The sequence below is a fragment of the Arachis hypogaea genome, chromosome 15 (genome assembly GCF_003086295.3).
Source record: "Arachis hypogaea cultivar Tifrunner chromosome 15, arahy.Tifrunner.gnm2.J5K5, whole genome shotgun sequence".
Taxonomy (NCBI): domain Eukaryota; kingdom Viridiplantae; phylum Streptophyta; class Magnoliopsida; order Fabales; family Fabaceae; genus Arachis; species Arachis hypogaea.
This window is the reverse complement of record NC_092050.1, coordinates 17492781-17507253: the sequence shown is the minus strand read 5'-3', so window position 1 is coordinate 17507253 and position 14473 is coordinate 17492781. Positions and strand designations below refer to the sequence as shown.

Sequence of the window (14473 nt, the reverse complement as noted above, 5' to 3'; positions counted from 1 at the left end):
TTTTCAATTAATTATATTAAGTACAAATAAGTTAAATTAAATACGATAATATTTGTATTAATCAACATAACTTTTTAATTTGGGATTAATTTAGATTTAATTTAGTATTATAAGATACAATTTATATTTATTCTGTATTCATAAACACTATTGTATATAATTACCCATGATAGCTGCAAAAAAAGGATGTAAACCAAAAAGATAAAGAAGAAAACGTAAAACAACCTTCATCAATGTTATTTTATCATTCAATCTTTTAAATAAAAAAATAAAATTATGCATATAAGAAATATAATTAAATCACTGAAAAGACTCAGCACGGAAAAAGTTATAATAAGTAAACTTGTATGAAATAAAAATGATAAAATTTATAATAAAAATTATAAAAACTTAAATAAATAGGAACAAAATAAAAAAATAGAAGAGATAAAGACATAAAGTACAATAAAATGAATAAAAGTGTTTTATAGTTTATAAAAATTTTCAAAGAGTAGAGATAATACATTATAAGAGGGAAAAAATATTACCAAATAGAAGAATAATTGGTGAAAAATGAGATTATTTTCTAGTATATATGATTTTTTATAGTGAATAAGTTATGAAATACAAAAATAAATAAAATAAAAAGAGAAAGAAAAAAATTTATTTTTTAAAATAAATTAAAAAAATATTCACGGCCATATAATTGATGGTGAACATATAACTATTAGACAATAATTTGCAAAAAAATATTAATTAAAATATTAAATTTGATATTAAAAAAATAAATAATAAATAAAAATAAAAAATTTAGAATCAAAATATTTAAGTTTAAAAAAAATAAAAAATAACTTTTGCTAAATAATGGCTCAAATATTAACGTGACAATAAATTAAATCGGACAACGTATATTTGAATTAATTAAATTAAATAATTGATATAATAAATTAATTATAATTATTTGGATCAATAAAATAAATAAATAAATAATATCTTATAAATATATGATACAAAAATTATAATAATTTAAAAATTATTAATTAAAATACATAAAAAATTAATACAAATTAAAATAAAATAAAAATTAATTTGTTTATTCAAATAAAATCAAATAATAAATATAATTAATTTAATAGAGTTAATATAATTAAATAAAATATTAAATAATTTAATATTTATTTAAAATAAATAAAATAAATAATTAATTATGATATTTTTAAAAATTATTAATCAAAATAATAATGCTAAAAAATTAATATAAATTAAAATAAAATCAATTCATTATAATTATTAGTTATAATTAATATTGTTAAATAAAATATTAAATAATTTAATATTTATCTCAATTAATTAATTAATTAATTAATATATTTAAGTAAATTAAATAAAATAAATTATAAAAATAAAAATATCTCACGTCAGGTATATTATTAATCGAAAAAATTTGATTTTAATAATATATAATAGATTTTTGAGCGAGAAAGGAGGTGCAGTGTGCAGAGCAGAGGGGGAAAGAAGCCACTGCGACTTCATATAAAATGACGGTCTTACCCTTTTGTTATTTATTTAAGACTTGAACGTTGAATAAAATGACCATCATTTTCTTGGTCTCCGTGCGTGAGATTTGCAATGACAATGTTGTGGACTGCTAGTTGACTGTGGGATTACCAAGTTGTCCTTCTTCGTTTTGCTTTAACTTTATTTTTATTAGGATATTCAATTATGTCAATTGTCAAGGATGAAGGATCACTGTTAAAAATAAATAACAGTTTTTTTTAATAACAAATAATTGTAGCATTTTTATACATCAGATATTATAATATTTTATTTTCATATTTTAAGACATCATTTTTAAGATACTTGTTAACAAAACTTTTTTTTATTAACCAATACAAGACATTATATTCATGCAAACTGTTGGTTTGAAGTTGATGAATTTTAATGCGCTTCTAAAAAAAAAATAATGAATGCAGTATTTAAAAAAAAATTGTTATTAGAGATAACAAATAAATTAATAGATTATATATTTTCATTTTTTTATAGTCGTACAAAAAAATGTTTAACCTAATCTGTACATTATCCTTTTTAATTTGAATTACCAATATAAAATATAATTAACAAATAAAAAGAGTGTATAAGAATAAGCTTTAAAGTTATATATTCTTAAAAATCATTTTTAAAATTGTATATAAATAAAATATTCTTATTTAAGCAATTTTTGAATATTTTATTTAACTAGCATTCTTAATTTTATTAATATTTTTTAGGTATAAGTCAAATTTTTATTTATTTGGTACGGTGTATGACATATATTCACAAAAATCGATTATAATTCTCAAAATATCACTTATTAATTTTTTAAAATTTTCGAAACTGGAAAAACAGACATGGTTGGCAAAATTTATATATATACACACACATCTAGAATAATGAGCATCAAATATACACTTTTGCTAGAGTTGCTATTTAGAACATGATGGATCAAAACTAATGAAACAAACCCTTTATAACTAACTTATCTCTACACACCTATTTTGTCTCCCTATACAATAGGATAAAAACACAGAGAAATACTAACTGAATCATTTTGAACTAACTCATGGTCCGCTCACATATCTAATGAGTGTTGTGTTTCTATTATTGCTTTCCATTGCACCCACCTAACCTCAGCTTAATTAGCTATCTAGCTACCAGATATTGCTTTATATTTAGTTAAACTGTTAAAAAAAGAAAATCAATGTCATAAACACATTTTGGAGAGCAATTGACAACATTTTAATTTGATTTTAATTATATATTGAATTTGTATGGGGTTGGTGGGATTAATAAAATAACAGAGCGGGTACATATATGATGATAATTGATAAATAGTTAAGTATTCAATATTAGACTTTAATTAGTACATATAACTTGATCAACTAATATGTACGACGATCTAAGCAACTCTTTCCAAACATCACTTTTCATTGATATGTATAAATTGGAAATCACACAACATGCTGTTAATACAGGTCATCATTTAATTTTGATGTATATAATGTATATAGTACAATTAGTCACATATATAGTTTCTGTAATAGAGAAGTAGAGAACCAACCATTTAGCGTGTGTTATTTTTCCCGTTCGAAGTTATATATAGTTTAACATGTTTAGTATAAACTAAAATCAATTACTAAAATTAATTATTAGTATAGAATATATATTAAAATATAAATTAAAAATAAATTAAATTATATATATATATATATATATATTTAACTATTTATACATAAATATACTAATGGCTAATTTTAGTGTATAAATAATAATTTTGATAGTTTAATTTACAGTATAATCTTTGTTTTCCATCACCAAAAAAACTTTTAGAACAAAAGAATAATAAAGCTAAGATACATCTTGATATTATTATTAGGGAGTCCCTTATTATTATTATTTTAACTTTGAGATCGAGAAAATAAAAAAGCGTGTTCGCTCTAAATTTGAATTTCAAAAAGAAAAACCTTCAGCTAATTGAATGTATGAATGAATGAGGTGTATTGAGATTAAAAATTGTAATAGCTTTTAAAAGTAGTTAAGCTCATCAATGAAAGGATATTATTAAAAAATGAAAAAAAAAAAAAAAAAAAACTCCAAGCTGGTTACTTTCAAATAGAGCTCATCAACGTGATCATAAATCATACCCTAGCTAAGTAGTAGCTATACCTTCTTCTAATTTAAAATGGAAGGTAATAGTTGTCACTACTAATATAAGGCCAAGAGTCATCTCACACAGTCATACATATATACCTGTTTTATTTGTTGCTCAATGAAGAAGAAGTCTTTCTTAATGAGACAAGAGATAATATATATCCAACTCTAACTTCATTTCATACAAATCATATTCATATATAGTAGTCTTTAATTTTGTAATAAGAGGAATACTTAATTACTTGGTGTATGTAGCATTGCATGTTACATTATTGAAAGGTTAAATACTATTATTAAAATAACAATTTGACCCCTCACCTCATAATTTTGCATGTTAGTCCCACCACTAATTAATATACTACGCAACATAGTAGTTTGTTTGTTCAAAGCCACAACAATTTTAGTAATTCAAAAGACAAAGAGAATGGCATGTGAATATGTAGTGATGAGATTCATGAAAAGAAAAAGGAAAAAAAAAAAAAAAAGAGCGTGATTGAGAGAGAGAGAGAGAAAGAGAGCAAAGAGGGAGGTGAGAAGTCAAAGGAGTCATTAACCTCAAAATCTGTCATAAACGGTAAAAAAAGATCTCTTTGGCAAAAGAGATACCGTGACAAATCCGAGAAATTGAAAAGTGTAGGAGGGCAAATCAGTAATTACACACAGCCTTATAAAAAGTGTGAAGGGGGCAAACCGGTCCTCCTTCCAACAACACATCCTAATTTCCAAACGAGTGCGGAGCCGCCGTGTGTCTCAGTCTCTCTCTCTCTCTTTCTCTCTCTACACTTTTCCGGTAACACTCACCGGAAAATCTGATACTTCAATCGCCGGCGAGTTCTGTTTGTTTCGCTGGAGAATAGTCACATCGGTGCAGAGTTTTTGTTTAGAGAATCATATATAATATTCAGAGGAGTTCGTTTTTCTTTTTTCTTTCTTTTTTTTTTTTTGGTTTTTTGTTTTTGCATGGTGAAACGGCGCCGTTTTGTGATGGTTGGGAATAATCAGTGGAGAGCGGGGTGGCGGCAAGGCAAGATGTAGTTTTCTTTCTGTGTTTGGTTGATCGGGTTGGTGGTGGTGGGGGGAGGGAGGAGATGGGAAGAGTGGCGGTGGGGCTGGCGGTGACGGTGGCGGTGGCGGCGTGCGCGGTGGCGGCAGTGGTGGTTGGGAGGAGGGTGAAGAGTAGGAGGAAGTGGAGGAAGGTGGTGAATGTGTTGAGGGAACTTGAGGAAGGTTGTGATACGCCAGTTGGGAGGTTGAAGCAGGTGGTGGACGCCATGGCTGTGGAGATGCACGCTGGTTTAGCTTCCGAAGGTGGTTCCAAGCTCAAAATGCTTCTCACCTTCGTTGATAATCTCCCCAATGGGTAACTTTTCTGTGTTTTCCTCTTCATTTTCTTTCTGATTCCGTTCCCCCTTTTTGGTTGATTAACTGTGTCATTGAATAAAGTTTTGTTATTTCTTTATTGTTATTGTTGTTCATTAAGTTTTTTGCTTTGGTGATAATATGGTTTCTTGAGTAATTGTCTTTTGATTTCTTCTTTGTTAAACCCCCTCTCATTTGTATTTTGGTTCTATTGTTGTAGCTGCCTTTGTCTGAGCTTTTCCCCATAGTTTTTGGCTTGTGTCCCTCTTACGCGCTTGCAAGTTGCAATAAATGTGTCCAGCTGTGTGCTTTGTCCACTTACTTATTGTTTGTTTGTTTGCTGTTTCCACTACACATTTTTATTGCATATTTGTTTTTGGTGTATTTTGATTTCAAGCATTTGGGTTTCTTTTATAGGTGGAAATGCTGTTTCTAAGCACATTTAGCAGCTTTTTCCATCACCAAATAAGTTTGTATGAACAATGGTGTCTTGAAAAATCACATTATTATGATCATTAACTTAAGTAAATTTTAATGCTGGCTGGGAATGGATTATACAATTCATAGGTTGTTGTTTGCTTTAAGATATGTTTACTTATTTTGAGTATTATTGGTCTAAAATATTCAACTACTGGAACAATTCCTACTTAGTAAAAGTAAAAGACAATGATGTTTACATATTACCATTATCAACATGCTTGTGCATAACTTTCTAGTTTTGTTTGAGGATTTCGTCAACTGAATACAAAAGTGGTGTATTTATATATCAGGACCGAAAGAGGAACATATTATGCACTACATCTTGGGGGTACAAATTTTAGGGTCTTGCGGGTTCATTTAAATGGTCAACGATCTTCTGTCTTGGAACATGATGTAGAAAGACAACCTATTCCTGAACATCTAATGACTAGCACGAGCGAGGTAGTTGAATTTAAAGTCTTAAAATGCTAGGTGTCTGGAATTCGTTTTGTTTTACTAACAGGAGTATATCTTATTTTATTTTTGTTGAATGCAGGAGCTCTTTGATTTTATTGCATCTTCATTAAAGGAGTTCATTGCAAAAGAAGGAGATGGTTCCAATATTTCTACTAACCGAAGGGAACTTGGATTTACTTTCTCTTTTCCCGTAAAACAAATGTCAGTTTCCTCAGGCATTTTAATCAAATGGACAAAAGGTTTTTCCGTTGTAAATATGGTTAGTGCTTAACTTCCAAGTAGTTTCTATAAGTAAAGTTTGTATGATAGGGAACTTTGTGAAAGGCATAATTTCTTGCTTATTGCTCATGGGAAAACTTGGTCACATACTTTGGTGGTTATTTTTACATGTTTCAAGGAAAAAAAAAAAGGGGGGGGGGGATGCATTATCCTGAACAGGGTAATAATTAGTTTTTAAACTTCTTTCTAAGATATAAACATAAAGTATTAAATTTGTTTGGTGGAATTTAAATATTGATCTTTGCTTATTCTTGATATAAGTCTCAAAGCAAGATTATAATCTGCTCTATGTTAAAAAATAGATAACAAGGCAATTAGTCTTCTAAAATAGATATAAAGATCCTGTTCAAGTTGCACATGTCTTTCAGGCTGTATTTTGATGAATTATATTTAAAATTATTAAGATAGGAAGTTGTTTGTTGTCAGGTAGGAAGAGATGTTGCTGCATGTTTGCAGGAAGCATTGGCGCGAAAAGGGCTAGATGTGCATGTGGCAGCCTTGGTAAGAAACTTCCTTTTTCCCCCTTATGATTATTGTTCATTTTTTGTCCATTTGCTCCTGTATTACTAGCAAAAGAATGCCAGTTATGTTTGTTAAAGAAGTGTGATTAAGGATGTCTTCTGATTTTTTATCGCTTGCATCTCCAATAAATCGTGTTTTTCTAGGTTCTAGGAGATATTCATTTTCTTGTAGGATATGTGTTATTTTTGTTTCCCTCAATTCCCTGCAATAATTTTATAATTGTAGATGGTATAGAAGGAGTGTTAAGTGAATTGCTACTTTTTCAAAAAGCCACGTTGCGACTTAAATTCTCTACTTTGAGGCTGGGGATTAATTGTTAATTTGTATTTAGTTAGTGCGCTATCAAATGTATGTTCTTTTTGTTTCATTTCATTTGTCTTAATTTAAAAACCATAATTTTGTGTTCATTTTAATCAGGTTAATGACACTGTCGGAACATTAGCTCTTGGGCACTATCACGATCCAGATACTGTTGCTGCAATTATAATTGGTACTGGTACAAATGCCTGCTATTTGGAACGGATTGATGCTATTATCAAATGTCAGGGTCTTCTTACAGCATCAGGACGCATGGTATGTTGCTCCTCCTTCTATTTGAATTTTATTATTATTATTATTATTTTATTTTTTTAGCTTACTACAAACTTTTTTTTTATTAAAGGTTGTCAACATGGAGTGGGGGAACTTTTGGTCATCTCACTTGCCGAGAACATCATATGACATTGATTTAGATGCCGAGAGTCCTAATCCAAATGACCAGGTTAGGTTCTGCATCTTATGATTCCTAGTGCTCAAACCTCAATGTGCAATGACTAAACTTGATGGAGTTTTTGGTGCAGGGTTTTGAGAAAATGATATCAGGAATGTATTTGGGTGATATTGTGAGGAGAGTCATTCTCAGGATGTCAATGGAGTCGGATATGTTTGAACTTATTTCTCCCAAGCTTAAGATCCCTTTCATACTGAGGTATGTTTGTTGAAGAGAGAAAATACCCTTTAACTGATGAAGATGAGAGATATTTTCTTGAAAGTTGGAATTGACAATTATCATTTCTGTTCTGAATTGTGGTGTATATTATAAAAGCCTATTATGTTCCATGTCCAATTGTTTTCTTCTAATGAGTTTCAGGACTCCTTTGATGGCCGCCATGCACGAGGATAATTCGCCTGACTTGAGGGAAGTAGCAAGAATCCTTAAAGAAGTCTTCGAGGTAAACAAGTCAAACACCATATTTTTTGTCCCCATAATCTAACAGCAACAAGTTACCTGATGGGTTTGGTTGTCCTTACAGATACCAGAAGTTCCAATGAAGGCAAGAAAAATTGTGGTGAAGGTGTGTGACGTTGTCACCCGTAGAGCGGCTCGATTAGCGGCAGCTGGTATTGTTGGCATCCTGAAGAAGATTGGTAGGGACGGCAGTGGTGGCATTACGGGTGGCCGGGGTAGAAGCAACACGAAGATGAGGCGAACGGTTGTGGCAATCGAAGGAGGGTTGTATTCTAGCTATAGTTTGTTTAGTGAGTACTTGCATGAAGCACTGAACGAGATATTGGGTGAAGAAATTGCTAAGCATGTAATTATAAAGGTCACAGAAGATGGATCAGGCATTGGAACTGCACTTCTTGCTGCCTCGTATTCATCCTAAAGATGTGGATAGAAAGGAGGGTACAGCTGCTATATATATATTTTTATATATATACGTATAGCCCTGTAAATCAGAATTTATTCTCCATATTTAATATCTTTGTATAAAGGGAATGTTTCGTCTATTCTTTGACCAAGTTATCCATTTATATAATTCTTGTCATATTTTTTAACTAGATGGTTTTGTGTTAATGCATTGATCTCTCGTATCTTTGAGATCATCTGCGTGTAATACCTCCATTATTAGGGCAGGTAATGAGTGACTAAGCTTGAAATTGAATATACATATTGTTTCCTTCCAAAAAATGTTGCCTTCAAGTTTGCTTTTGTATTCATGGGAAGCAACAATTTTTCAATTTTTTTTTATGGGAGTGAAAATATAAGAATTCTATGTCCGACTGGTGGATTTCTTCTTTTATTTTTATTATAATACTTTTAATATATGAAAGAAAATTCTAAAATAAAGATTGATAAAATAATAAAATGTGGGGTTAATTATTATTAAATTTGTAATTTTTATCATATGTGATTTTTATTATTTTAATCCTGTAAGAAAAAACTTTTCTAAAATAAGAAAAATTATTAGAGTAATTAATTTGTTAATTTTTCTTGATAATTGACGGGCTAAAATTTAGAAAACAGAATTACAAAGATATTAATCTAGGAAAGATATTCCTTAATATCAATGGAAAATTAAAGAGAAACCACGTTAAGAAGTAGAAGTGTTTAAGATTCGGTTCGAACTTAAGACATATTTTGTCATATTGAAATTTGTTATTTTTATTCGGTGCTGTTTTTAGATTAGGTTCGGATTATGCTTCGAATCTTCGAATCATCCGATTCGATCCGAAATCTTTTTTTTAATAATAAAAAATATATCTTAGAATAAAATTAGGTTGTTGCCTTGGCCAGAATTACCGCCAAGGACTTACAGGTTTACAGGAATCGAAACAATGCCTTTAGGTCTCTCCGAAATTGCCTGTGTTGGGAACCACCGGTAGGCAATAGTTTTAAAGTTAATTGTGATGCAAGCTTGTATATGGATTCAAATTTAGCGGGATTTGGGTGTATTATTAGAGATTCTAAGGGAGATTGGATCTCGGGCTGCTCTGGAAGCATTCCCCCTTGGTCTATAATCAGATGTGAATTATTTGCTGCTTGGAGGGGGCTGGTTTTAGCTTGGGATTGCGGTTTGAAGGATATTATATGTGAAACAGATTGCCTTGACATTCTGCCCATCATGCATGAGCTTACAAGTGGGTATCCATCTGAAGTAACAGATTTGGTTCACAAGATTCAGGAGCTTTTATCTCGTCCTTGGCTTGTTCACGTTGAATGGGTGTCCCGAGAAGCAAATAGAGCTGCGGATTGGATGGCTAAATATGGTGCCAAGAGTAACTCTAATCATGTTATTTGGTCTGAGCCTAGTGTTGATCTCCAACGAATCATCCGCTCGGATTTAGAATAGTTTTTGCTTTGTTTCTTTCCTTATTTAGTCACCAAAGAAAAAAATATTATATTTTTATATTTTAATTAATATTTTTTATATTATATAATATTATTTTACTTTAAAATAATTTATTTTAATATAATATGATATAATATTTATTAAATTTAATTTTTAAAAGGAAGAAGGGACAAAATTACACCTGAAAGTTCATACGCTGGATACAAATACACTTAAATCATTTAATGTGTCACGCATGCACAGTAATTATACACTCCGGCGGACACAATCACCATTCCGGCCATCAGCGTGTGACGTGGTTAGTTTGAGTGGACACGTGGCTCTATTTACTCCTTGCTGGCACGTTTAGATTGAGTGAGCTGACCATTTAGTGCCAACTCAGAAAAAATATTTTATTTTAATGATTAATTAGGTAAAATTAAGGCTGACCCTTCGTTCTCTTTTATGGAATTATGAACCTTCAAGGTCTATTGGTGTTTAATGTAAGATAGTTTGCACGTTGAGAGAGTTAGAGAGTCCTAGCAGGGAGGCAATGACATTGCTCTGAAGTGGTGACTCACTTGATCGTTGGAGGAATACTTTACTAGTTTACTTGAAGAGGACAACCCACACCACGACAACGACGATTACGCATTGGAGTCAGCGACAATCTAAAGGTAATATCTTTTGAACTTCCCACTGCACCTATTATGATCGAACATGCTATTAGATCTTTGTTTAGTTACTAGTTTGTGGTTGTCCGAAAAAAATGAGGGTTTTCTGGGTTTAGTAGTGATTATGAGGGTTTTGTTTTCTTCATAGATGTCAAGTCACACACGCTCGTGTATCACCATAGGGGGAGGTTAGAGAGAAATTCAAAAGGGGTTACAGTATACAGTGGTGGTCAAGTGTCCTTAATACCGAGAGTCAATGTGGATACGCTGAATCTGTTTTTCATGGAGGGGTTGTTCAAGGATTTGGGATATATTCATTGGAAGGATTTTTACTGGAAAAAGCCTGATGTCGGAGGTGGTGTTGCTCTTAAGCTACTTAGACTTGATAGGGATGTGGTGAACATGTATGAGGATGCAATTAGAAAAGATGATAGGGTGGTACATGTGTATTGGGAGCATACGGTAGACATTCCAACTGAGGTTGAGGTGGTTGACATAGATGCAGAAGAGGTCCCTACCTCTGAAACAGAACCATCCAATGTAAATGCAGATAGCGTGAAATCACCTAGTGGGAGGATAAAGAAGAGGGCACAAAGGACTAAAAAACCAGCCAGAATTCTGAGGCCAAGAAAACTAACAACAACAGTAGGCCAGAAGTCATCCCAGAGATCATTACCTCAATGAAGAGAACCAACCCAAGGGAAAGACAACAAAAAAATCACACAATTTGAACCATCAAAACAATGTCACCCACAGCCCAAGTCCAAAACAATCTCACCCACAGCCCAAGTTAATCCAACACATGTGGCCCAAGCCCAACACACACCACATGTGGCCCAAGCCCAACGCATACCTCCTGTGGCCCAAACCCAAACCACTCAAATTGGACCACTAACACATTCTGAAGCTGAAACTCAATCACAACCCAATCTTGTACAAAATGAGGTTCCTACCCAGGAATCAAGAGCAAAACAAAAAAACAGAAGAAATTCTTACAAGAGGCCAGCTCCTAGTGGACAGATCTTTGTGCAAAGAGGCATAGGTGAAGCTCCAAAAATATTTGTCCCTCGTGTAACCAGTGACTCTTCAGAGAGTGATGATGATGACTCTGACCTAGATTACCATCAATATGAGTCTGAGGAGCTGCACAACCCTTATTCATTAGATTGTGATAATGACTATGAGGCAGAACGCATTGTTTGGCCTCAAGGGAACCCGAATGCTGCTTTTGGCTCAGTACATTTAGAGCTGGGGATAAAATTTGAAACTATGGACCAATTCAAAAGAGCAGTTAGGAAGTTTAATATACAAATTGGAAGGAATATCATGTTTAGCCGAGTGGAACCTATGAAATGTAAGGCAATTTATTGTGAAGCCAACTGTCCTTGGACTATCTACTGTTCAAGGTCTAATGAACCAAAGAGATTTCAAGTAAAGACGTTTGTCAACCAACATGTTTGTGCATGAAGCCACACCAACAAATAAGCTCATAGAAAGTGGGTTATCGAACAGCTGGAGGAGAAGTTGAGGGACCAAAGGGACTTTAAAACTGCTGAAGCTGAGGCATGGTTTAGGAGAGAGTTCAATGTAACCATCAACTACAAGAAAATACAGAGGACAATGAAGAAGGCAAGGGAGAATATTGAGGGTTGGGAGAGGAAGCAGTATGCTGAGTTGAGGGATTACATCCTTGCCCTGTTGACAGCTAACCCAGGAGCAACTATTTACATGGACACTATCCCTATGCCTGATTCCCTCCCGATTTTCAAAAGACTCTATATATGTTTTGATGCTTGCAAAAAAGGTTTCATACAAGGTTGCAGACCATTTATTGGACTGGATGGTACATTCCTAAAAGGTTATTACGGTGGCCAATTGCTTACAGCAGTGGGACAAGATGCTAACAATCAGATCTTTCCCATTGTGTATGCAATTGTTGACTCAGAGACAAGAGATAACTGAGATGGTTTCTAGAACTCCTGCATCGTGATTTGGAAAACTATAGGAGTATAGGGTGTATGGTTGGGACTTCATGAGTGACCAACAGAAGGTAATTGTTAATTGTTGTTTTCTGGTTCATTTGGCTCACTCAACTTGTTAATTGTTGTTGTTTGTGTGACTATAGGGTCTCATACCAGCCAATCAGCCATGGAGCAGGTTATGCCCGGAGTGCATCATCGTTATTGTGCAATGCACATTTGGGGCAACTTCACTAAAATGTGGAAGGAATGAAGGATAAATAGTTGAAAGGAGCAGTTTGAAAATGTTGTAGAGCCACCACTGTTAATGAGTTTGAGGCTGTAATGATGAAGTTAAAGGGAATCAACAATGTTGCTTGTGAATACTTAGATAGACTTGACCCAAAGACTTGGACAAAGACACATTTCAGTGAGTAGCCGAAGGTGGACAATGTCACTAACAACAACTGTGAGACCTTCAATGGTAAGATTCTCAAGTACAGAGGCAAGCCAATAATCATAATGTTAGAAGAAGTCAGAGTTTATATCATGAGGATTATGGCAAGGAACAAAAAGTCTCTAAGTGGCTCTGTTGGTTCTGTTGTACCAAGACAACTTAGTAGGCTTGAGAGAGAGAAGGAAGAAAGCAACAAATGGACTCCCACATGGGCAGGGGAGGACAATGGAAAAATATATGAGGTTGAGAAGCATCTTACTAAAGTTACTGTTGACTTGGAAAATCATAAGTGCACTTGTAGATTTTGGCAACTCACAGGCTTGCCTTGCAGACACGCTTGTGCAGCACTTGCTCAAAGGGGTCGTAGGCCAGAAGATCAGATTCATAATTGGCTGGGAATGACTGCATATAACTCAGCATATCAACATAACATCAACCCTATACCAAGTAAAGAATTTTTGGATAAAGCTGAAGGCTATCCTCCACTGCCCCCTCATTACAAGACACCCATTGGCAGACTAACAAAAAAGAGAAGAAAGGAGAGAAATGAAGCAAGGCCAAATTCCAATCCGCATAAGCTTAAAAAGAGATATGGAACAATCATTTGCAAATACTGTGGTGAGGTATGAATATCATGTTTTATGTATTATTTCTAGAACACACTCATAATGTTATATTTACACCAATAATGTTTATATGTTGTAGAGTGGCCACAATAGTAGGAGTTGTCAAAAAAAGCAGGTTGATATGGCTGATGAGGTAGCAGCTATGGAAGCAGAGGAAGCTGCTGCCGCCACTGAAAATCCTGCACAGCCACCACCACCCCAAGAAAACACTCCAACTAATGCACCCGAACAACAGAACCCTAATGATGCTGCTACAGCTCCAAGACCCAAGTCTAACCCTATGGTCTCAACTGAAACCATGAATGCTGCAAGCCCAGCAATGATGAGGAAGAGGTTTCAACAGTTTATGCCAACTCAAAGTTTGAGACAACAATCAAATCCGGGCCCAAGACCATCAAAACTGGTCCCAAGAGGAGTTTCTAGGAGAACCAATGGCCTAGCTACAGCAACTGACCAAGTTGGCCTAAGTGAAGGTGGGGCCATACAAGGGACATAGAACCTTTAATGAAGACTGCGTGTGCATGTTTTGTTTTTTGGTTATTAGGCTATTTGAAGAATTTTGTGGACAAAGCTGTTTTGTTTATCATCATAAACCTTTTCCCTTTTTTTGTAATCTAGTAGTATGTGATATGTTATATACGATGTGACTTTGCTTCTTAATTACGTATTTCTGCCTTGTTTGAAAACTCAGTGATTATAGTCACTACTTTGACTATTTTGTTATTACAATGAAGCAAAGACTTCTAGTTGAAAAAAGTTGTTGAATATTACAATTGCTTGTTTGTCCCTAATTTACACAGGTTTACATTTTTCTCTGATGTCAATGGTTGATGTTACACCACTTACAATATATAATTTACAAAAAAATAGGACTTTTTTTTTCTTCCATTTATTCAATGCAACT

General features: G+C 33.1%; 1 protein-coding gene across 1 annotated transcript; it reads left to right on the top strand.

The window, feature by feature from the left end:
• The first annotated feature begins 4100 nt into the window (after positions 1–4100).
• LOC112749742 (hexokinase-3) lies at positions 4101–8583 on the top strand. Its single transcript, XM_025798102.3, has 9 exons — positions 4101–5026; positions 5796–5946; positions 6041–6220; positions 6667–6741; positions 7180–7335; positions 7424–7522; positions 7602–7729; positions 7892–7973; positions 8055–8583. The coding sequence occupies exons 1-9, from the start codon at positions 4755–4757 to the stop codon at positions 8406–8408; spliced, it is 1497 nt and encodes a 498-aa protein (XP_025653887.1). The 5' UTR covers positions 4101–4754; the 3' UTR covers positions 8409–8583.
• Positions 8584–14473: the final 5890 nt, after the last annotated feature.